Source organism: Orbicella faveolata, unplaced genomic scaffold (genome assembly GCF_042242905.1).
Source record: "Orbicella faveolata isolate gen_17 unplaced genomic scaffold, um_ofav_v1 contig_13, whole genome shotgun sequence".
Taxonomy (NCBI): Eukaryota; Metazoa; Cnidaria; class Anthozoa; order Scleractinia; family Merulinidae; genus Orbicella; species Orbicella faveolata.
The window spans coordinates 20,197,779-20,222,889 of record NW_028301540.1 but is presented as its reverse complement, the minus strand read 5'-3'; the positions used below and the strand labels follow the sequence as shown (position 1 = coordinate 20,222,889).

The following is a 25,111-nucleotide window of genomic DNA, read 5'->3' as shown; positions in this document are numbered from 1 at the left end:
TCTGTGCCTTACTCTAGTCACCAAATGCACAGCTCCCAAAAAAACAGTGGCAGGAATCAGTCATTGAAAAGGGCTCATCAGGTTCCTAATGTTCTGGCAGAGTCTGAAGAAGAGCCTGTCCTTAGGCCTGGCCATCTCTTCTATCAAAGTCAAACCAATCAGCCACACATGGGATTTCTTGATGACCTCAATGGAAATTAACATGTTGATTAAGTTTAAAACTGTGAAGTGCATTTAAACACATCTGAAGTTAATCTACATATTTTCCTTTATGAGCTGTGCAATAATGAGTTTCAGAAATAAGTCCTTACAGTCCCTGGGACTTTAATTACAATGAAGACACGCCAAGGGGATTACTATTTTACAACAACTGTTTATAAACAAATCCCCATTTTCTTCATAACAGTTCTATCAATCGAAAATAGAACTTTTGTACTAAAAGTTACAAATATAATATATTCATTGACATTTCAAGGTCAATTATTTGGAAACTCTTTCACATGCAGGTTGACCCTGCTTGTTTATAGTTGGAAAAATACAAGTGTTACATATTGTTCAAGACAATTATTGCTGTCTATTATCATGTTACCGGATAGGCCCTCTACTCTGCACATAGTCCCACTGCCATGAAACTGCCCCCTGGTCAGAGTTAAGATAAGACTTCAAAGCCTCTCTAGTTTCCAATGCAGAATTTGCATATCTACTGCCCCTCGGAGGTGGTAAATCTTGCATAGCGCTTATGTTGCCATCTGCCGAAGTAATACTAGTAGTAGTAGTAGGATATTACCCGAACTATCAAAGCTATCCACAAAGCCTGTTGGACAATATATGGCGGGTTCTGTCTGTCTTAAATAATTGTGTAAACAGACAGCAGCTTGTGTAATTTGCATTTGAGTTAATGATGGCAACAATGCTCTGGTTGTCACACCAGAACTGAAGGGGTTTGCCAGAAAAGGGGGGGGGGGGTTCACAGTGCCAAGCAAGAACAATAGGGAAGAGTTCTTGCCATTCAATACTTATCCCTTTGGGCTTGTTAATGAGTAAATGAGGGGGCCACCTGCCCTGGAACCATTTACCATTGAAAAAGCCTCCAAACCCAATTGTATGTCTAGCTGTATCAGTATATAGCTGCAGGTCAGGGGAAGAGGTGACCCAGGAATCAAGGAAACAAGAACACCCGTTCCATTGAACAAGAAATACTTTCCACATTTGAAGATCCCTGGAAAACTCCTTGTTCAAACGGATATGATGAAAATGATCCTTTACCCTGCGGGTGAGATTTATTATGCGCTGAAGGAAGGTTCTACCCGGGACTACTACTTTGCAGGTGAATTGCAGAGTGCTGATAAGGGACTGGAGATATACAAGGGGGGCAGAACAGTAGTTGGTAAAAGAGTCCAATAATTGCCGTATCTTGGCAAGCTTGTCCTCAGGCAATCGTGCTTTGATATGGTTACTGCCTAGTACAGTGCCCATGAACTCTACGATTTGTAAGGGCACCATGGTCTTAGAGGCGATGGTGGGAACCTGAAGGGACATAAACACCTTAAAATGGGTAGTAAAGCTCCCTAGGCAATCAATTTTTGTAAGCTGAGCTATGAAGAAATCATCCAAAATGTGAATAACATGGTAGAGGCCATAGTTGTGGGTAAGAATCCATTCCAAAGCATCAGAAATTTGGTTAAAAAGGAAAGGGGCACTGTGAAGCCCAAATGGAAGGTAAAGATCTGTGTAGTACTGAAATTGCCAGTATATGCCCAAGAAGTTCCAGTCCTCAGGGTGGATTGGCATAAGGCGAAAGGCAGATATCAAGTCTGTTTTGGCCATAAGACTCCCAGGGCCCAGAGACAAAAGAGGTGGTGTACATGGATGAATGTAAAAAAAGGTTGACAAGTTTTGCAGATGCATACCCAGCATTACAGCGTGCACAAGAAAATTTCTTCATTTGAATGAGGTAAACACTAACTTGATGTCAATATCCTTACAAAAATGATTAACATGATCTCATGAGCTACTATTGAGAAACAGCCTAGGTAGTAAGGTAATTTACAGACTGAAGTATTGTCTTTTGTGTGAACTGGCATACGAGAAGGGGTGTATTTTGAAGGAGCTTAATGCCTGTTAACTGATTACCACAAATATTGGCTGACACATATATCAAAAAGGTGAAGAGGTAAAAGATTTTTGTGCCAAACAAATTTCTTGATATTCTTATGGAAGCTCAACTAAGTGTTATTTATTATTATTTTATTTGTATGCAATTTATTTGTTGGTTTCTTGACAAGTTATTCCCTATCTACAGTTCACATAATATTCATCATTTGTGAGAAAAAATTAATGGTAACTAAAAAATACAAAAAGGAGATAACTTACAAATAGCACTTTAGAGGCCGATAGGACGTCACCAGAACATAAATACGTAGATCAAACTTTTTGCCACCAATAAGCAAAGGATTATCAATGTACCTTGATATTACATAGGCATCTTTACCACCAGGGTGAACAAGTCTACAATAAAATCACATCAAGTCATCAGGACATAAATTATTACCACTGGGTTCTTAAACTGAAACATTTCATCCTACATAAATTATCTGTATCCTCAGAACAGCTACCATGAACACTTTTTGTAAGAATTATAAATAATAATGTTTATCATTAATTATAAATGGTAATTTTACAGCAAGGTAGGCATGGACACTTTTTAGGGTTTCCAGGCACCTACAAGATTACAGGATATTTCTTTTCCAGAGTCAACCTTAGCTAGCTACCACAAAGACAGAAAGTGCCTTTAATCCAAGAGTAAATAATGTACAAGTAATAACAGACCGAGTGGAATACAATTACCGGAGTAATCATTTAGGAAGAAATGGACATCATCTTGAAAACTAGTGAGGCAATCTCAGATAGTGCAGAGTGCAATTTATGGCTCCGATACAGTTAAGACATAGGTCCTCACTCCCACCATTCTCTCCCTTGGTAGTCAACTAGGCCTTTTCCCCTTGCAAAATATGAGCGGAGAAACATGCGATGAGATGTAATCTTATCACTGTGTATGTTTCAGGTTTGTCAAGACTGCTTTGAATTTTATGGTGGTGTTTTACGCTGAGTTTCAGTCACTTTAAATTCAATAATACGCAGAAGTGGCAAATGTGACAATTTTATTTTTCACGCCAACGTTAAGGTATGCAACATGATACCCTAGACTTGTTTCCTTAAAACCATAAGAAAGATGGACATTTTTTACTTACTGCTGAAGATAAATGGAATAAAGTTAAACATCTGATGTAAAAACAAAGAGGAATGACTTTGTTTTATTCAAAATGCAAATTTTCTTTTCACCAATAAACAAGAACTAATCTTAGTATCGAATAGTGGTGTCCAGTCACAGAATAGTGTGTTCTTATTCAGGTCAAACTTATATATAATGCTATAAATTGACAAAACTGAGGAGCATTTCAATAAGAAGTACTGAAGGTAGAGATCGTTACTTTGTCAAAATTATATCCTACATCAGTGAGCGAGTCACCTCAAAGACTGATGAAATTAATTGGCAGTTTCAGTAAGTGACATGGAGTCTGCGGCAATAATTGTGAAGTTTTTTGTCACAAATTTACTAGTTTTACATTTAACTAATGCAGGAAAGTTTTGGCTGAATATGAACTTTTTGCTCCCTTCGTAGAAGAGGAAATAAACAAGCCACTATGGAGAAGCAATATGTTTCCGTTCTTTATTTGAACCTAAGAAGATACACAGTCACAGTGGTGTTCTTTGCACTAAAAAAGGGAGAACTGACCTTACCTGAAATATAGCTGCTATACCCAGTCAAAACAAGAGTGTGGCATCACTTGAAAAAACACGCAGATCTGAACTTGAAAACGGAGATTTTCACACTAGCAATGCTAAAATGCATGCATCTTACATGTTGTGTTCTATCAAAAGGAAAAGCACTCCAAATTTGTGTGATCCCGTATGAAATGAATCTTTCACCTAACATGTAGTCGAAACTGACGCTACCTTACTTGCGCATGCTTTTCTAACAAATTGCTTTTGTTCTTAAGAGAATGGCACCACAAGGATAGCAAGAGATTTGCGAAAACATACATGTATATACGGTTTTGTCATGTTTTCAAAAAAAACAATGAACGTAAGTATGACATGTTTTACGTAATGCACACAGATACCTACCCCACCTAGCCCTCCATCCTGCAAAGCTAATTGATTAATTGAAATTAATTAATTAAACAAATAGTGTGGTACGGCATGTAATCCCGTAGCACTTTCATGCCAAAATTGATTTTTTCACTGTTTCACACTAATTTTGGGCCAAATAATAAGAATCTGATGGGATTCAAATTTTCTGACCCTATCTTCTCATATTTCTGGCTACTTAAGGATGTAATTTATGCTAATTTATGCTAATTCGATGTAAAAATAAGTTTAGATTCAAGATACACGGACCAAACTTTATACGAAGCTTGCTCTTGATGATGTATGTCATATGACTTAAACTGGTTACCATGGCAGCCAGTGATAACGTCAGGATTAACTACCTGTTATTTTGGCGGTGGCCATCTTGGATCCGCCATCTTGGGTTTTTGAACTCTCATTTTTCTAAAGCAAAACAGTGCATTTTAAATAAGCTTTAACTAACAAATGATTTCCATTACGAGCGATGTCCAGTTAAGTGCAGAACTTCCTATGTTTTCCTTTTTTGTTAAATGCATGTACTCTTTCAGTTTTGTCATATAAAAATATCATTGACTTTTGTTAGTTCCATAGTAACAACACAGGCGCTATTTGTCTTCTTTCTGATACTAATGCATGATACTAATGAACAGTTCTGTTAAAAGTGTTTGTGGATAAAATGTGATGAAAGTTCTTACACATTAAGAGCATCACCATCATCATCTTCCTCGTCATCAACTTGTGTGCCATCTGTATATGGATTTGTACAGCTTTTTCCAAAGCATTTACAAAGAGAAATGCATGGAATTCCATTCTTGAAACAGCTGCAGCTTCCCTTGGAGTCTGACTTGTAGCCACATTTGGGAAGCTCAACAACAGCTTCGGTTGCAGGGGGAGACAGGTGCATAACAGGAATGAATGCTCCTTGGTGTCCACTCAAGCCATTCTCTTTAATGGGAGGAAGATCTGGGCCGCTGCTTGTATGGAATTTGTTGCGCATGGCCAGACGTTTGCACATGTGATGTGTGGGAGTAAGGAAGCACCTGTTGGAGGCTGCATTTCACCTTCCAAGTTCCTGGATCAAAAGAGCTCTCATCGAAGTTCAGGGTAGCAGGTCCTGCTTTGCAGTACGCTTGGCAGCCGGCAGACAAATTTCTCTAGGTCTTTAACTTGAGTTGGCAGTTCTCCGTTGGCTAACTTGTTTTGGATACGACCCTCACCAAGCTCTCTGAAAGAGTCGATCACAGGATGGTAGAGTGCCATGTAAGCTTTCATCCAGCTCTTCTTTGTGATACCAACAAACTTCCCTCCCCAGTCGGTTCTGTTGAGGGGTGCAATCCAATCAGACCTTGACACTTGTATATTCCAATCGCTTGGACTCGTTGAATAACATCAGTCTCTCTGTAGTTTGTGCCCTTGCCTGTCAAATAACTCAGGCTATTCAGGTTTCCACAACGTCCCCTGGAAACCAAGTCGAGCAGCAGGACTAGTACGTCACTGTTGGGTGAGGACACACAAATCTCCTGTGACAAATGCTCATCTAGTGAATGCAGCACCTGGTTAGGGATCAGCATGTTGGCTTCTTTGTGGACGTGTTCTTCTTCACAGTCGACACATTTGGTTTTGCTATCATAAGCCACAACCAGCTTGATGGCTGTGTTGCTGGAGAAGGGTGCCAATAATCCATTGGCAAACAAAGTGACCAGCATGCTTTTAGACTTTGACGATGACAGAAGTTCCTTGATGGACAAGGTGAGCCTCGTTTCCAGATGTATCTAGAACTCAACAGATGTTGTGGATCTGTTTTGGCATGTCTTGTTCTTCAAGGAGCTTTCCAAGTAGCAATCAAACACTACTCGGCTTTCATCAAAACCAGACACCATTTGCTCGATACGCTTGATACATTATTCTTGGAGGTCAGAAATCTTCAGGATAGTGCTTATTTTTTTTTCAGACCTGTATACAAATCATAAATACAACATGTTATACAAAATATTACTATTATTGTTTCTATTATTATTATTATTATTGTTGTTGTTGTTATAGTTTCCTTGAACGATTGCCACAGCATCAATAACAAGTATTCGACAGAGATTTCCTGTTGCTGGTGGTGTTTCTAGTTGTGGCTGTGGGTTGGCTTCCTCTATCAAACGCTTCAGGATGGCTTTGTTGATTGGAATATAAAGAGATCCATTGATGGAACATAAGGAACGCATCACCACTGCCATCCGTACTCAGCGATTGTTTCCTCGAGTCTTGGCACAAGCTCTGGCCTACTTCCTTGGATTATGAGGACCTTCTGAGTAACTCCCGTTCTTCGTGTAGTTTGATGACTTTGTCCCCTACACAAAGTTTTATTAGTTTTCTCCATCGAGTCTGAGAAGGTCTTCAGTTTCAGCTTTTTCATAGTGTCCCATAAGGAGTGCTTAGAAGATAGCAACAGTCCATCTTCAACGAATTCTGCAAACCACTTTTGACCTTTCTCTGCATAGCACCTCAGAAGCCTTGGATACTTTAGGAAAGCTGTTGAGATACTGCTTTACCTTACTGGTAAGATGTGGTGACGTGATAAGAAGGCAGTCTAGGGCAGCTTCGTCTTGACTTAAACCGACTATACCTCCGTGATGCTTTAATACCTTGATTTCCTGCTCTAGTGTCTGATCTGTGAACAACCGCGTGAGCAGGATCTCTGACTTTGCTACAACAAAATTCCTGGACCTCAATGCTTCCCATGTCATAGGATCCTCACGCTCAAGTGCCTTTATCTGTGTGAGGTAGACTGGCATTAGCATATTTGAGGAGATCGTGTGTTAAGAAGTACTTTATAAGGCGTTCCAACCCTGCCAGGTAGCCTTCCCAGTCCCCAGAGCAGCAAGCATAGATGAGCTGTAACAGGTTGTCCACTTGCTTGAAGTACTCTTACTATCATAAATCATGCAAGATCCCTAAGTCCTTGTTCTTTACGCTCTTGTGGTTTCATCTTTTCAGAGTACCAGGACCGAATGTCGTCATACATGTTAACTATCTCATGACTATACTCATGGAGGGCCTCTCTGAAGGATACGAAGATACGAATATATGAATAAAGTGTTTCATTTTATCCAGATGTTCACTATTCTCTGCGTTAGCCTTTCTCAATTAATCTCCAATACAAACTTGCCATCGTGAGGAAAAAATAAACTTAATTATGCCCATCACTGTTGTCTATATCAGGCCTAAGTGAAGAAATAAAAAGCCGTAAAACTCCAAAATTTAGGGTTGTTTTTGTAATTTTGAGCCCTGAAAAGACACTTGTTAGCTCGACCAGCACATGTAATCATTCCTTAGATAACGTTTATTAACAATGCACTGTTTTGCTATAGAAAAATGAGAGTTCAAAAATCCAAGATGGAGGATCCAAGATGGCCGCCACCAAAGTAACAGATAGTTAATCCTGACGTCATCGCTGGCTGCCATGGTAACCAATTTAAGTCGTACAACATATGTTGTCAAGAGCGAGCTTCGCATAAAGTTTGGTCCGTGTATCTTGAATCTAAGAGCAAAGATATTTGTAAAACTTATTTTTACATCTAATTAGCATAAGTTAGCATAAATTAAATCCTTAAGTAGCCAGAAACATGGGAAGACGGGGTCAGAAAATTTGAACCCCATTGGATTCTTATTATTCGGCCCAAAATTAGTGCCAAACAGCCAAAAAATTCAATTTTGGCACAAAAGTCCTATGGGAGCGATTTTTCGAACATACATACATACATACATACTTTATTGGCTCGTCCCCACGGGGCTTTTAAGAGTCAATTTTACATTACAAAATTAAAAACTAAGTACGTGACCATGATAAAAGAAGATAAAAGTTAATAAAATTAAATAAAGCAGTCATTAAGAAGCTTTTGCCTGAGTAAGAGCTTGAAATCCATCACAGATGGGCTAAGTTTGAGTTCAGGCTGCAACTCATTCCACAAAGAGGTTGCTCTATATTGAAAGGTCCTTTGGCTGCTAGCAGTGCGAAAGAGTGGAATGTTCAAAAGTTGGGAGTTTCTGGTATTCCTTGTCGAGACGGCGGATCTTCTGATGAGCTTAGATGTCAAATACTCCGGAGCGCAACTTGTCATGCACTTAAAAGCCAGAACAGCAAAACAAAATAAAGTTGATGTCTGATTGGTAGCCAGCGCAAGTCTTTTAGCAAAGGAGTTACGTGATTGAATTTTTTAGCGCTGCAGAAAATGCGACAAGCAAATTCTGTACTGCTTGGAGCTTGTCCAGATTAGCTTGAGTAGTATTGCTCCAAACAGAAGAGCAGTAGAATAATTTACTTAACACTAAGGCATTTATAATAATAATTAAGGTGCGTTTATCAAAAATATGCTTAATGCGATTTACTTGGCCTAATCGTGACATGCATGAGGATACAGTGGAAACAATATGCTCATTATATCTTAAATTAGAGTCCAGTGTGATGCCAAGGTCTCTTGCAGCCTTAACGGGCTCGAGTTCCTTCCCTAATGGAATTAGCCTAAAGTCGCTAACCTTAGCAGTCATTTGCCAGCTGCCGAATATCACTAGTTTTGTTTTATCTGGGTTGAGTAAAAGCTGATTATCAAAGCACCAACTCCAAATACTTAACAAGTCCTTATTCATCTTTGCTATCGCTTCGTGCTGATTGTGGAGTTGACAGAAATGAATGAGTAGTTTGGTATCGTAGACGTAACACTGCGATGAACAATTTTCTGGCACAGAAGGGAGGTCATTAACATAGATGTTAAAGAGTAATGGGCCAAGGATGCTCCCTTGTGGAATGCCAGAGCTAACAGGTAGTTGGGTTGACAGAGTTGTATTTCACTAAAAAAGTTAACGTTAAAAAAGCAATGATGTTTTGACCGCTCGACGGTCATTTCAAGTTGAAAAGTAAAATTTTTACACGCGCCCAAATATAAACAACAGTGGTCTGCTTCTCCATTACCACAGTCATGTTGATAATAGGTACAAGCGCGGACTATTGACAACTATGCTCGATCGCACACATCGCCTGTCTTTGTCATGGTCCTACTTCACTGAGGAGTGCGAAGGACTGAAGTCTGTTTTCTCTAAACTGAAATATCCCAAGCACCTTGTTGACTCCACTGTCAAAAACCTTCCTAAATTTAAAGGTCGCTGACCAGCCCTCATTACGGTCCAGATCTACGACAGAAAACACTACTCGGGTTGTCATACCCTTTAAAGACAAGGAGTCTGCTAATATCGTGAAGACACAGTTGAAAGATCTCAGTGTGAAGCTGCCGGTGTTTACAAGCCACAAGATTGCCCAGGAGTTCCCGACAAGCGAACCTAAGCCTCAGCTCATTGATCAACAATGCGTTGTGTATAACTTCAAGTGTGACCAGTGCAATGCTGGTTATGTCGGTTACACCCGTGGCCATCTGTTCGTACACGTTGATGGACATAGAAGCAAGACCTCGTCAGTACGCAATCACTATGATAATAGACACGCAGGCAGGATTCCGGATGACCTTCGCAATTGTTTTAGCGTGTTGAAAAAATGCCACAACAAGTTTGATTGTCTCATTAATGAGATGTTACTCATTAAACAATTACGACCGTGTTTAAATGTACAGTCAGACTCAGTTCGCGCTAAAGTCTTTGTATAACTTATGCAAATTAGAAACTCTGAACTCTTAGTTACTCTTGAAATCGCATATTTAATTAGTTTCCCTTGACAATGGCGCTAAGATGTCACCAAAACGTCGGATTTGTCTATCGTTACTTTTTGCCTGTATATGTTTGCCCAAATATATACAATCGATTATAAGAATGCTAATGAGACACTGACTAAAACTCTAAAATATTTACATAGAAACAATACAAGAAAATTGCGACATGAGTAACAAAAACGTTAAGGCGATAGAAATGATTTAAAAAATATACATAAAATAATTAAGTAAATAGCTTCACACAGATTGAGTCACTCTGTTTGTTCAATTTTGGTTGAAGTTTAGGAATAAAAAGCATTTCAAAAATCAAACAGTCGAGGTTACTGTGACATTTTTTCAAAATCCTGAAATTGCTTCCAATGGTCTCTGGATCCTTTCTGTGCTCATCCTTTACGTGGTTGCCGATTGTTGAGTGCTTATGTTCCTCCACATGTTGATGTAGGTGTCGACTTGTGAAGCTGACATAGTCTGCATCGCACAGACCACACTTGTAATAATAAACAACGTTTTGTTGATTCACAATTGGAGGTTTATGTTTCCTTGGTTTGAATTGTCCTTTGATCTTCTGACTTGTGTAAACAGGCTGGACAACGGCATCAATCTTTCGACTGAGATCACCAAGTTGGTGTCTTACCGTATTCGCCGATTTTTGGTCTTTGAACGGTAAGACAGTTCTTATGGGAGCATCTTGTTCATCGGATACTTGTTGTCTAGAACACACATTCTCAGTAACTTTCATTTCAATAAAATGTCTGATCGTGTTCTCTATGAGGGTTTTGGGATAATCCAGGCAAGCAAAAACCATTTTAAGACATTCACATTCTTAATAAAGTGTATCATCGTTTGTCTCACGATGTAGTCACTTGAGATGTAGATCACGACGTTTCGACTGCTTACTGTTAGTCTTCTTCAGGCTATAAGGTCGACTGATTGCACGGTATCATTTATATCACAAAGGACGGCTGTGATTGGTGCATTTCGATCCTCCTACTGTTCCATTGTTCCGGCGAGTAGCTGTTCCCTCAGTGGTCCGTTGTTGTACCGTTCTCCTGTTGTTGTGTTTCTTGATCGTGGGTATCCATGCTTCAGGAATTTCAATTCCACTATCCCTGTTGATGTTGTTAGGGTGAAGTCTTATGTGAATAGCTTCCTTGACCCTACGTGTGTACCAGTGAGGATCTCGATCAATAAACTTGACCTCATTCCAGATAGGATAGTGGCCGGTCTCGTGGATGTGTTCAGAAACGGCGGAGGTCTGGGTACGGGCGAGTCGTATATCCCTGTCGTGTTCTTTGATCCTCTCTTGCATAGATCTCCCTGTTTCCCCGACGTAGACTTTGCCGCACTCACAGGGAATCCTGTAGACAACACCATCTTGTTTAGCCGGGTTGACGGTGTCCTTTGGTCGCACTAAGTGTGACCGAAGTGTCGTGTCGGACTTAAAGACGGTGCGAATGCCTTGTTGTTCTAGGCAGCGGCGGAGAGACTCCGAAACTCCTTGGACATAAGGTAAAACGGCGGTGGATTTAAATTCAGCGACAGGCTCTCTTCTTGGGGTTGTTCGTGCCTTTGTGATTTTCTGTACAAAAGAGGAGGGATATCCGTTAGAAACAAGTACGGATGACAGATGTTTCTTCTCTCCAGTGATTACTGATATGTCCATTTCGCCATGACTCCTACGAGCGTCCCAGCCACCGAGATCATCGCCAAGATTGAGTCAGCAGTCAGGCCACTAGATGCGGAGCGAGCAGACACTGCCAGGAGATCCGTCAACACCATCCTTCAACAGGCACAACCACCCACACCCAACATCACGAAGGAACAACAGGAGGCTCTTAAAAGCTAAAAAGAGGACAACTCCATCATGGTCCTTCCGGCCGACAAAGGACACGCCAGCGTAATCCTGGACGTTGACACATACCACGCAAAAATGTCAGCGCTAATTGATTCCGGACCCTACCAGCTGCTCAACAAAGATCCGACAGACCGCTTGACCGGGAAGCTATCTGAGAAGCTGCTAACCCTAAAACGGAGTGGACACATATCAGAGGCGGTTTATAATAAGATCAAACCCCGACACAAACAACCACCCAGGATCTATGGTTTGCCAAAGATCCACAAGGCCGACACACTGCTTAGGCCAATTGTGTCGTGTGTCAACACCTTTGCATACGACCTGTCTGCTTTCTTGGCTAACGTATTATCTCCTCTTGCAGGTAACTCGAACTTCACAGTGAAGAACTCAACTGCCTTCGCCTCCACCATCGCCAGTGAAGAGATCCAGGACCACGAGATCATGGTGTCTTTCAACGTAGAGTCACTGTTTACCAACGTACTGATCGAGGGCGCCGTACAAGCCGTGCTACAAAAAATGGAGAACGATGCAGGCCTGGCTGACCACACGACACTTACACCAGTTCAAATCCCGGACCTCTTGAATTTCATATTAAGATCTACGTATTTCCAGTACAACAGATCGATTTACGAACAACAAGACGGCACAGCCATGGGGAGCCCTGTATCCGCAGTTATTGCTAATCTCTACATGGAGATATTTGAAGAACAAGCAATAGAGTTCGCACCTTACAAGCCTAAGATCTGGAAATGCTACGTAGATGATACTTTCACCATCCTGGATCGGGATAGAGTTGACGTCTTCCTGCAACACCTGAACAGTCAACAACCATCAATCCGTTTCACCATGGAGATCGAGAACAACAACAAGATCGCCTTTCTCGACATGTCAGTTTACAGAGAACCTGATGGCCGCCTTACCACCAGTGTCTACAGGAAACCAACACATACTGATCAGTACCTAGCGTATGATTCACACCACCCTCAGTCAGTAAAGCGCGGTATTGTGAAGTGTCTGTACGACCGGCCTAAACGTCTCATCGCCAAACCATCAGTAATCGCTGGAGAGAAGAAACATCTGTCATCCATACTTGTTTCTAACGGATATCCCTCCTCACAAAGGCACGAACAACCCCAAGAAGAGAGCCTGTCGCTGAATTTAAATCCACCGCCGTTTTACCTTATGTCCAAGGAGTTTCGGAGTCTCTCCGCCGCTGCCTAGAACAACAAGGCATTCGCACCGTCTTTAAGTCCGACACGACACTTCGGTCACACTTAGTGCGACCAAAGGACACCGTCAACCCGGCTAAACAAGATGGTGTTGTCTACAGGATTCCCTGTGAGTGCGGCAAAGTCTACGTCGGGGAAACAGGGAGATCTATGCAGGAGAGGATCAAAGAACACGACAGGGATATATGACTCGCCCGTACCCAGACCTCCGCCGTTTCTGAACACACCCACGAGACCGGCCACTATCCTATCTGGAATGAGGTCAAGTTTATTGATCGAGATCCTCACTGGTACACACGTAGGGTCAAGGAAGCTATTCACATAAGACTTCACCCTAACAACATCAACAGGGATAGTGGAATTGAAATTCCTGAAGCATGGATACCCACGATCAAGAAACACAACAACAGGAGAACGGTACAACAACGGACCACTGAGGGAACAGCTACTCGCCGGAACAATGGAACAGTAGGAGGATCGAAATGCACCAATCACAGCCGTCCTTTGTGATATAAATGATACCGTGTAATCAGTCGACCTTATCGCCTGAAGAAGACTAGCAGTAAGCAGTCGAAACGTCGCGATCTACATCTCAAGTGACTACATCGTGAGACAAACGATAATACGCTTCATTATTGCATCTACCACGATGAATAACAACAACCTTTTCCTCGACATTCACATTCTTGATGGAACAACTGCCAATTTGAGGAGAGTTTGAACGTACGGTTTAACATTGTCTTCAGTAGAGAATGTTTATACCTTACGTCAACATGGCTTTGGTAATGCAGTAAAAGCCCAGTATCGGTCAGTTTCATGTAGACCTTCGTATCTAGTAGGGGACCATTTCTGATAATCACCATTCCAAGAAAGGGAAGCTTGCCGTTGTCTTTGAGTTCCATTGTGAAGCTGACTGAGGGGTGGATTTCATTCAGTGTTAACAAGAATTCAGAGGCAGATGAAACATCGGGCATTTTGCTGAGGGTGTCGTTCACATAGCACTTACAGAAAACAGGCATCTTGTTTTGGTTTTCCAATTTTTCTTCAATATGGCACACAAATGCATTTGCCATTAGTGGCTTGAGGGGAGAACCCATGGCATCCATCAACGACCAAACCGTTAATGACATCTTCTCATTCGCTGGTGATCTTCATGAGATGAAAATTGATGAACAGGCCTAGGACAGTGTGGTCTGTGCGATGCAGACTATTTCGGCTTCACGAGTCGACACCTACATCAACATGTGGAGGAACATAAGCAATCAGCAATCGGCAACCACATATGGATGAGCACAGAAAGGATCCAGAGACCATTGGAAGCAATTTCAGGATTTTGAAAAAATATCACAGTAAACTCGACTGTTTGATTTTTGAAATGCTTTTTATTCATAAACTTCAACCAAAATTGAACAAACAGAGTGACTCGATCCGTGCAAAGCTCTTTACTTAATCATTTTATATATATATTTTAAATCGTTTCTATTGCCTTAACATTTTTGTTACTCATGCCGCAATTTTCTTGTATTGTTTCTATGTATATATTTTAGAGTTTTGGTCAGTGTCTCATTAGCATTCTTATAATTGATTGTATATACAGTAAATGGCTTGAACCCAGGAGTATCAGTAGTTCGTATAGTGTGATCGTCCGGGTGAGTGTAGTTCTGAAAAGAACTGTTGTTGGTGACTGACGTTTCGACAACCTGAGCGGAAGTCATCTTCAGAGTCAAGTGAATAGTGTTTGTCAGTCGATGATGTTATAAGTCTGGTCCGTTGAACGTGATTGGTCAGTATAGCCATGATGGTATTGGCTGAAAGACTTGTGTAAAGTTTGTCATCAGTCATTGGTGGGTTTCGATCCGTCTATTGTTAGTCACCAATGACTGATGACAAACTTTACACGAGTCTTTCAGCCAATACCATCATGGCTATACTGACCAATCACGTTCAATGGACCAGACTTATAACATCATCGACTGACAAACACTATTCACTTGACTCTGAAGATGACTTCCGCTCAGGTTGTCGAAATGTCAGTCACCAACAACAGTTCTTTTCAGAACTACACTCACCTGGACGATCACACTATATGAACTACTGATACTCCTGGGTTCAAACCATTTACTGTGTTACGTTCACTTTGACGACAGAGCGCACGACTTGCAAACAACTACATCAGTTTGGTAAGTACTGTCAGACGAATACGCCAACAACTTTGGTTCAACCACTGCTGCAAAGACCAGGGTCTCGTTCCGGCCGGACTTAAACTTAAGTCTCCGTTGAACACACAAGAGGCCATCCAGATCGTCAAATCCACCTGCAGACGTCTGGTCAGAGCGCGGATAAACAACTGTCACAGAAGACTCAACTACTGCAACAATAAACTACAACAACAACTTGACAAACTTAAACAACTGTTACCGACTAACTTACTTGACACTGTTATGACAATCGCCGACATGCGAGCCGACAAAACCACAGACCGCGTTTGTACTGAACAAGAACGAAAACTGACAACACTTCAACGCAATAAAGACAGAAAACGACCGAAAACTGATGACAACTGGGTCAGGAATATTTCTTCCTGTCCCTTAGACAAAACCGAGACTCACATACTGTCCTATGGACTAAAACACTCAGTGACGCCTAAACGGATACCGACCGAGTCTATTGTATCTAGTGTTGAGGCGGTTCTGTCTCGTCAGCGAGACTTATCAGAATCTGCCAAGGATAACATCAGAAGCAGAATTGCTTCCACGGTACAATCAGCCTCTATACCTGACAATAACTTGACAAAAGACGAACAGCAAGCACTGAAACGACCGAAAAACGACAACATTGTGATACTACCAGCCGAAAAAGGACGTGTCACTGTTGTTATGGACAAGACTGACTACTTTGACAAAATGGATGCACTTGTTAACGACAAACAAACTTACGAAGAACTTAAACGTGACCCGACGCCAGCACTTCAACGTAAACTTAACAGCAAAATACTTACACTTAAAAAGACTGGCGCTATTGACACTCAACGCTACTATCGACTGAGGTGCTCAGTACCTCGACCACCGAAACTTTATGGACTACCGAAACTGCACAAACCTGGTATACCGATGCGACCTATAGTGTCATTCTGTGGGTCCCCTACGTATCAACTATCTAAGTACTTGACGACCATCCTGCAACCCCTTACTGACAAATCAAGACGCAAACTACAATCTACGGAGAACTTTATTGACGCTATTAAGACAGTACAGATACCTGACGACTACAAACTTGTGTCTTTTGATGTGAAATCACTGTTCACCAGTATTCCACTTCAATTGGCATTACAGTGTACCGAGACCGCTATACAACAATCTACTGTTAAACTACCGTTACCTAAAGAAGACATCATGGACTTACTGAACCTTTGCCTTACATCGACTTACTTTCAGTACAACGGTAAACACTACAAACAGTTGCATGGAACAGCAATGGGGTCGCCTGTTTCTGTTGTTGTCGCAGAAATTGTGATGCAACACGTGGAGGAACGCGCCCTTGCAACTTGCCGACAAACGATACTGCTTTGGTTACGCTATGTTGACGACACCTTTACCGCCATTCACAAAGACGAAATTGACGATTTTCACGACCACCTAAACGAACAGAACGCCGACATCCAGTTTACTAAAGAGATCGAAGAAAATGGAAAACTTCCTTTTCTAGACTGTTTGGTAAGCCGCGACAACAACGAACTACGAACGACAGTGTACAGAAAACCGACGCATACCGACAGATTACTTGACGAATCATCCTACAACCCGACTTCACACAAAGCCACGACTATAAAGACTTTGACGAGACAAGCGCAACTAGTTTGTGACAGACCGGACAGCTTACGTGACGAAAACAGATACCATGAATGTGTTTTTCACAAAAACAACTACAATGCTGACTTTATTCGACAAAACATTTACCGACCTACTGAAGCTGACGCTACAAACAGGAACCCTACACCTGTTACTACAGTGACTATACCTTACATTAAGGGCACTTCTGAGACCATCTCACGGATCCTACAGCCCTACAACATTCGTGTAGCCCACAAACCTACAACTACGTTACGACACTTACTGACCAACGTGAAAGACAGAGACGAACCTAACGACAGACAGGGAGCAGTTTACAAGATCAAATGCTCCGACTGCCAGGCTTCCTACATTGGTGAGACTGGCAGAAACCTTAACACGACACTGACTGAACACAAATGAGCCACGAGAAATGGTGATGCCAACAATCACATTGCTGTACATCATCAACTGACAAACCACAACATATACTGGGACTCTGCTCAGTGCTTAACCTACAGTACAAACTATTTTCAACGACTGACTCTGGAAAGCTGGTACACTAACCTAGAATGAATGCCTCTTAACAGATGTCAACAACTACCAGCGCCTTACAAACGACTTATCCACGACAGAAACAAAACCGACAAACGGACTTCTAACAGACCAACTTAACAATACACGGACCAAAAACCGACCTACTTGACTAACAATAGACGGATTGAAACCCACCAATGGCTGATGACAAACTTTACACGAGTCTTTCAGCCAATACCATCATGGCTACACTGACCAATCACGTTCAACAGACCAGACTTATAACATTATCGACTGACAAACACTATTCACTTGACTCTGAAGATGACTTCCGCTCAGGTTGTCGAAACGTCAGTCACCAACAACAGTTCTTTTCAGAACTACACTCACCTGGATGATCACACTATATGAACTAGTGATTGTATATATTTCTTTTCAACTTGAAAATAACCGCCGAGGCGTCGAAATGTTGTTGCTTTTTAACGTTAACTTTTTTAGTGAAATCCGTTTCTAAAAATTTATTGATTAGAGTTGTATTTATTCACCCAAATTGGTATCGTGAGGTTAAGTAACTTCCAAACCATTCTATTGCAGGTCTGGATGCACCAATGTCCTGTAACTTAGTGAGAAGTATTTGATGGTCAATACTGTCGAAAGCTTTGCTTAGATCAAGAAGGACAACTGCAATTAGTTTAACATACTGAACCACACTAAAACATTAAAGTTCACACCTTATGGTGTTAGTGCCTTAGTGAACAGCAGCCCCCTAAACCATCCCAATAGTGCACTCTGCACTAATTACTAATTAAAGGAATTCATAATATTTTTAATCTGAGACCACAAGTTTACATATATGTAAATTGTCAACAAACAGTTCTACTAGTTCATGTTATTTAATATCAAAGTTCTGATATACAGCTTTGTGTATATTGATAGTAAACTTGTAACAGCATTGAAACTTAAGTTTCATATTTCAACATGGTTGAATATGACTGGGAAGACAAAAATTTAAAAATTTAACTGGTCAAATCCCGGCCAATCAGGCCAGACATAATGGAATGGTGGGCCATTATTTCCAGTCCTGCATTAGGGCTGGTTTCAATATGATCAATAATTGCTACAATCACAGAAAAAGTCATACGATTGCTATGATCACTACTACTGTGAAGCTAGAACTTAAGTCTATCTCAGTGATCAATGCAATCACTGCAGAGTGGTTTCCATATGATCACAGTGATCCCTGAACTTGTTTTGCAGTGATCATAGCCATCACAGTGATCACAACATTTGATTATATGGAAACCAGCCTTTATTCAACCCAGCTCAATTGAAATACACTGTCAAAATGACCACTTACGGTGTTCCTCTACTGTCTTTAGACCACTTCTTCAGCTGTGACAGTCTATTGATAAGAAAAATACCTTTACCCTGGGCTGAAAAATTAACACAGAAAAATTAACTTGCATGTTACTCTGAGCTGAAAAAAAGATTTAATACTACACAATTAAAAAGTCATTGATTAGAAATTGATTCAGGCATGCATTACTGAGTTACAATGCATGTTGGAGGTTTGGAGAGCTTAAAAGAAGCTAAGAGTTACTCAAGGTACAACACAACTCTTGCTTCTTGAGTGTTCTCCAAGCTTTCCATTAGGTGAATCATAACTCCAAGATGCACAGCTAATATAAAGGCATGAATCAATAATTGATCATACTTTAATATTAGCTGTGCATAAAACAATTCTTGTTAAATTTAATATTCCCAATGCTAACTTTGCTCATGACATAAGTGTGCAGTCCATTGGATTGTGTTGCACAGTTATATATTCTATGAGCACAGCGTTGCTAGCTATGTTATAATCTCTGTTGAAAGATAGTGTCCAAACTTTACTGTGCAATTTGGTTTGCGAATGAAAGAGATTCACAAGTTTAAGATAATCACAGCAAATTTTTCATTTCAATCCTAAATTTTAATAGATTTGAGACTTCAACCATAAAAACTGAATTTGCTATTTTCAAGTTCTTGAAATGAAAGGAATTACAACATTATTTTAAAGTTTCATTAAGGGGTGGGCAAGGACGCATGTGAACTTCCTCACAGGGATGGTGAGGCAAGTGGCCCTTTGAAAATACTAAGAAATTGCCTCTTTTCCACTCACAAGATATTTTTTAGTACTTACTTTGTTTAGGCATTTGCATATTCTAGGAGGTAGTAGAAAGATATTTTTTGATTGCAGCATCCAAAACAAACATGGCGTCATGTGTCATGGTTTTCTACTAGACATTAAAATTCTGTAGTTAGAACCAAAACACATCTTCAGAGAGTTTGAAATGGTAGGAATAAGTGTCAAGAAGACTTGACCAATATGGCTTCAAGAAGCAATGATTTTGTCGTTGAGGTTGCAACAAGGTCTGAATCAAAGGTCTCCTTGAACACCCACTGGATACATGTAAAACAAAACTGCACTATGGGACACTGTGAACAAGTTTAAAATGGGCTTTCTCATCTGTGGCAGGGCTCGAGACTAATGGTAGCCAACTAGCCACAGACTAGTAAAAATTCCATTTTGGCTAGTGGTTTTTGCACTTCACTAGCCATTTTGGCTAGTGAAAATGAAAATTTGTGAGCACTGGAGACCCAGAGGAAACCAGTTAAAAGTTAATTTCAAATTTTTCACAAAATGAAATCGAGTCAAAGCATGCAGAATTTAAAACATCGGCTGTAATGAATACCATATATAATTTATTGGTCCAAACAAGAACTTTAAATTACTAAAATGTGAAATAATGATTGACTTTCTTGTTTGTTTTTTTCCCTTAGTAAAAAGTGATGAACAACAAACAAACTCCTTGCCGCTAATGATAAGTCATGTGTGAAATCATGCAGAACTCTAGGGATCATGTTTCACGCACGCAGCATCTGGAGGTCACGTTCACTCTCAAAAAATTAAAAAATTTGCAGTTGTTCGAAAATTTAAATGATGCCTATATAATATCTATGCCTATGTTTGCAACTTGTAAATAAAGTTAATGTAAATAACACTCCTGAACGTTTCAAATTCGTCTTTAATTCTAACGATTCACTTAAAACCAAAAAATAGCAAATACAGAAATAAATGAATATGAACTTAAACTTAAATAAACTGAAAATACAACAATATGAAAAACAGCAAAAAAGTAGAAAGGTAAAACGAGATTACTTACAAGATCTGTACGGCACTCCGGAACTGACAATGACTGAATACAACTAAAAAACTACAACGCTTTTGAACGAAATTTTGAACTAAAAGAATAAATTTAACAAGGGTACGTGATAAACAATAGATGATTACATAACACGACATGAAAAAATCTAATTTGCATTGAAAAACTGCACCAAAAAAGGTACCCAAAAATTAACCTTAACAACAAAGACAAAACAAAAAAGAAAAGGCGACCAAAAACGAAAAAATTTAACTCTTGTGGCTACATAACCCCCCTAATGGACTAGTAAAGTCTACAGTTCATTACTATAGTGTAACTATACTCAGACACGAGAGTAAGTCCTCTTGATCATTCTTCACACTGTGAATTTCCTGATAAATTCAGTCTCTTCATTTAAGCTTTCTTCTCTCCTTCTAAGAAGCATAGTTTGGTTATTGGCCTTATAAGAATCGTGGTGGCAGTTTTCACCTTGGCTGATCGGACATTTCCATCTTTTCCCATGAAAACTTCAGTTACTCTGCCTAACGGCCATTTTCCTTGATGGACGTTGTCGTCTGCAATCACAACTAGATCTCCAGTCGCTAAGCAATGGCAAGGTTTGGTCCACTTCGCTCTCTCTTGAAGGGTCGGCAAGTACTCCTTCAACCAGCGCCTCCAGAATATATCGGCCATGTACTGGACTTGACGCCAACATTGCTTGCTGCACATTTCTTGTTTGCTGAAGACTCCAGGTGGCAAATTTGGGTTGGCTCCTAACAACAACAGATGGTTTGGTGTTAGGGGGTTCAGGTCCTTTGGGTCGCTACTGACTGGAGTCAATGGTCTGCCATTTAAGATCCATTCAACTTCACTCATCAATGTTCAGAGCATTTTGTCAGAGACAAGTTGTTGTCCTAGCAAAGCTCTCAGGATCTTGCAAACGGATCTGATTGTGCACTCCCAGGCACCACCCATGTGAGAGGCTGCAGATGGATTAAATTTCCACGTGATATTCTTCTGATGAAGAAACTTGTGGATTAATTCTTGATTCCAGTCGCTCAAGAACTTGTGTAACTCCCTCTCTGTAGCTTGGAAGTTTGTCCCGTTGTAACTATAAACGGTAGTTGGACATCCTCGTAAATTGAAACGCCGTGTGCAAGAACGTCCCCTAGATTTTTCAGCCATTTTTGAAAGTGGTTAAAACTAGCTGAATTTTGGCATGTGGGCTTCGTTTCACCTGAGAAACATTGCTCTGAAGTTTTTTTCGCTGGGTTGCTTTTCGTTCTCGAGAAATAACGTATGCAAAAAAGGCACACAGGTTGGAAAAACCGAGTGGTTTATTGCATACGCAATATCTTGAGAACGAAGCGAACTTTAGCGCGAAAACTTCGGGACATTGCTTAACATACCTGAACGAAACTGCATGCGAAATTTGGAGCGTTTTCGACAAAGTTCACCTTTGATTAAAATACCTGATGCCCTTTTCCCGCCGAGTCCTTCAAATAAACGAAGCCAGGCCTTTGTTATGATAAACAGAGCCGATCCTTTGTTATAATAGCCAAGCCAAGCCTTTGTTATAAGTTGAAGTCTCGCCTTGGTTTATTATAACAAAGGATCGGCCCGCAGCGACTGCAAGGACTTTGATTTTACTTAGAAACCAGCAAAATGTCAATTTCACACAGCTTATATAAGCTCAAATTTGTTGATTTCAGGTCAAAAGTGCTTAAAATGTTGACTCATGTTAACGCGCGACGGCAAGGATGTTGATTTCTCTTAGAAAGCAGCAAAATGTCAATTTTACGCAACGTAAAAGCTCAAAAATGTCCATTTTAGGTCAAAAAAGGTTTAAATGTTGATTTCATGTTAGCCCGTGACGGTAGGGATTTCACTTAGAAAACAGCAAAATGTTAATTTTACACAGCGTATAAACTCAAAAATGTTGATTTCAGGTCTAAATAGGTAAAAATGCTGATTTCATGTTAACGCGTGACGGCAAGGATGTTGATTTCACTTAGAAAACAGCAAAATGTTAATTTCACGCAACTTATAAGCTAAAAATTGTTGATCTCAGGTCTAAATAGGTAAAAATGCTGATTTCACGTTAACGTGTGACGGCAAGGGCGTTGATTTCACTTAGAAAACAGCAAAATGTTAATTTCACGCAACTTGTAAGCTAAAAATTGTTAATTTCAGGTCTAAATAGGTAAAAATGCTGATTTCACGTTAACGTGTGACGGCAAGGATGTTGATTTCACTTAGAAAACAGCGAAATGTTAATTTCACGCAACTTATGAGCAAAAAATTGTTAATTTCAGGTCTAAATAGGTAAAAATGTTGATTTCACGTAATGCGTGATGGAAAAGATGTTGATTTCACTTAGAAAACAGCAAAATGTTAATTTCACGCAACGTATAAGCTCAAAAATGTTGATTTCAGGTTTAAATAGGTAAAATATGGCGGCCGGAAAATAGTGTTAACATCTGGAACTTACTTCGGTTATCTGGGACAATGATTATCTACACTGAACAAATAAACATCAAATAAGCCCTTTTCCAAATACAGCAATGTCTTAAATGGCTAAAAATCACGAGATAAATACACATTTTTCGACAAACGGAATTGTAGCTTTATGTCATGCACCGCCTAACAGATTAACAAATTAACCCTTCTGCGCAACGTACGGGTCTCCATACATCTGCATGTCTGCTGATCCCAGAAGTTCAAAACACTACAAATCATGCCTATATGAAATAAAATCAACGCAACCTGGATCACAGATCTATGTTACAATCGATCGCTACTTGTTGGCCATTATTATCTTTAAATGAAAAAAGCCGAAACAATCTAGTTACCAGTTCGAGAAACGCGAGCAGAACGTGATTGCAATGCATGCCGGGAAGGGTCTTTACACCTTCTGCGTGGGAAAACATGGCGGTCGATACAAGACAAATTTTATCACTCAAAAACCAGTTCTCGCTTTCCAAACTTTGACACTAGCAACGCTTGGCAAATGGGCCAAAACTCACGAGAGGGTATTTTTCTTGGGCAAGAACTGCTCTTGGACTTTGCTGCCTGGCTCGATCTGACTTCGAATGCCAATAACACGATTACGGTATATCAGCTACCTTCGAAGTTTCAGAACACATTTTGATTCTTTAAAACATGCTGATGACTTACGGGTTTATCGAGGCTTTATGATGCCTCTCAACCACCAGGCAGGCACACAAGGTACTTTAACACAATGCTTAAGATATTAGTTGACAGAGCTCTAATGCGGCACATCTCTTTTTCGTTCGATGGTATTTCGTTTGCCGCTCGATCGATTCATGTGTTGTGTTTACGTCACAATAACCGATGTAAACAATCTGTTCCCAGATTTCTGCTCTATATACTATTTTCCTTTGACTTTAAGACAGCTAAGATTCAGTGGAATACACTATAAACAGTCTGCCTGTTTGCTGTTCAACAAAATAATAAGTTTTCTTTTGTTTTTTGTTCAACAAAAGATCTCCAAAAGATGCCGCTTGGAAAACTGAGCTTTTTGCATACGTTATTTCTCGAAAACGAAGAGCGCCCCAGCCAAAAAAAATTCAGAGCAATGTTTCTCAGGTACAACGAAGCCTACATGCCAAAATTCAGCTATTTTTGAACACTTTCAAAATGGCCAAAAAATCTAGGGGACATTCTTGCACGCGGCCTTTCAATTGATGAATCTTCCCAATGCATTTAAGAGGGAATCAGTATCAAATGAGTTTACGACTTCTATATGAACAGCCCTGATAACCAAGCAAGTAAATAGGCATCCATAGCGTTCACATTTGAGCGACCTTGACGTACATAAAATGGTCCAAAGTAGTCCACACCTACATTGGTGAATGGCGGATCTCCTGACATCAGTCTTTCCTTTGGGCGGTCAGCCATCAACTGCTCTCCACGCACTGCACCAAGTTTCTTACACTGGAAACAGCTACTAATCACTCTCTACACAGCTGAACGTCCCTTAATTATCCAATAGAACTGATGCAAATTGGACAGTACATACTCTTGCCCAAGATGGCCAGTTTTCTGGTGATGTTGAGAGATGATCAAATCCGTAGGGTGGTGATGATAGGGAAGAATAATTGGATGTTTAGCCTCATACGTGATTAAGGCATTTTCCAGTTGCCCTCCAACTCTTAGGATTCCAACGTCGTCCAATAATGGATGCAGTTTGTGCATGTAAGCTGGCATCTTTTGGTTCTTTAACTCGGAAGTTACTTAGCACGAAGGCTTTGATGAACTGATTCTTTGTATGGTTCTAATGACGTCTGGAAATGACAGCCTTTGTACATGCTTGATAACTTCCCTTTCTGCAAACTGAACTTCTTCCATGGACAGGACAGGTCCCCTTTCTAAACAGCACTGAGATCTGAAGTTAGTGGAACCACCACGATATCTTTCTATAAACCACATTTTGAATCTCAATAGCCAGGCTACATCTCTTCTTAATCTGTCCCAAGATGAGTAGCGCTCTATCAACTTGGAAAGAACTTCTTCGCCTTGATGACGAGACGACGACTGGTTGTAGAGCTGAGTTTAACATTTG

At 40.4% G+C, this 25,111-nt stretch overlaps 2 protein-coding genes and 1 pseudogene across 6 annotated transcripts in view; all 3 read right to left on the bottom strand.

Moving 5' to 3' along the window:
- Positions 1 to 25,111, bottom strand: part of LOC110054105 (polyglutamylase complex subunit TTLL1-like) — a 101,000-nt gene that overhangs the window by 24,432 nt on the left and 51,457 nt on the right. For 4 of the 5 annotated variants that reach the window (XM_089284977.1, XM_089284980.1, XM_089284979.1 and 1 more), the window contains 2 exons: positions 18,702 to 18,777; positions 2,374 to 2,508 (listed from right to left, as the gene is read on the bottom strand). In XM_089284977.1, coding sequence (XP_089141103.1) covers positions 2,374 to 2,508; positions 18,702 to 18,777 — 211 coding nt within the window. The remainder of the gene's footprint in view (positions 1 to 2,373; positions 2,509 to 18,701; positions 18,778 to 25,111) is intronic. The other variant, XM_089284978.1, reaches the window with a different exon arrangement.
- LOC149115521 (uncharacterized) lies at positions 4,705 to 5,983 on the bottom strand. Its single transcript, XM_089284969.1, has one exon. The coding sequence runs from the start codon at positions 5,895 to 5,897 to the stop codon at positions 5,460 to 5,462; it is 438 nt and encodes a 145-aa protein (XP_089141095.1). The 5' UTR covers positions 5,898 to 5,983; the 3' UTR covers positions 4,705 to 5,459.
- LOC149115520 (uncharacterized) lies at positions 10,120 to 14,298 on the bottom strand (annotated as a pseudogene).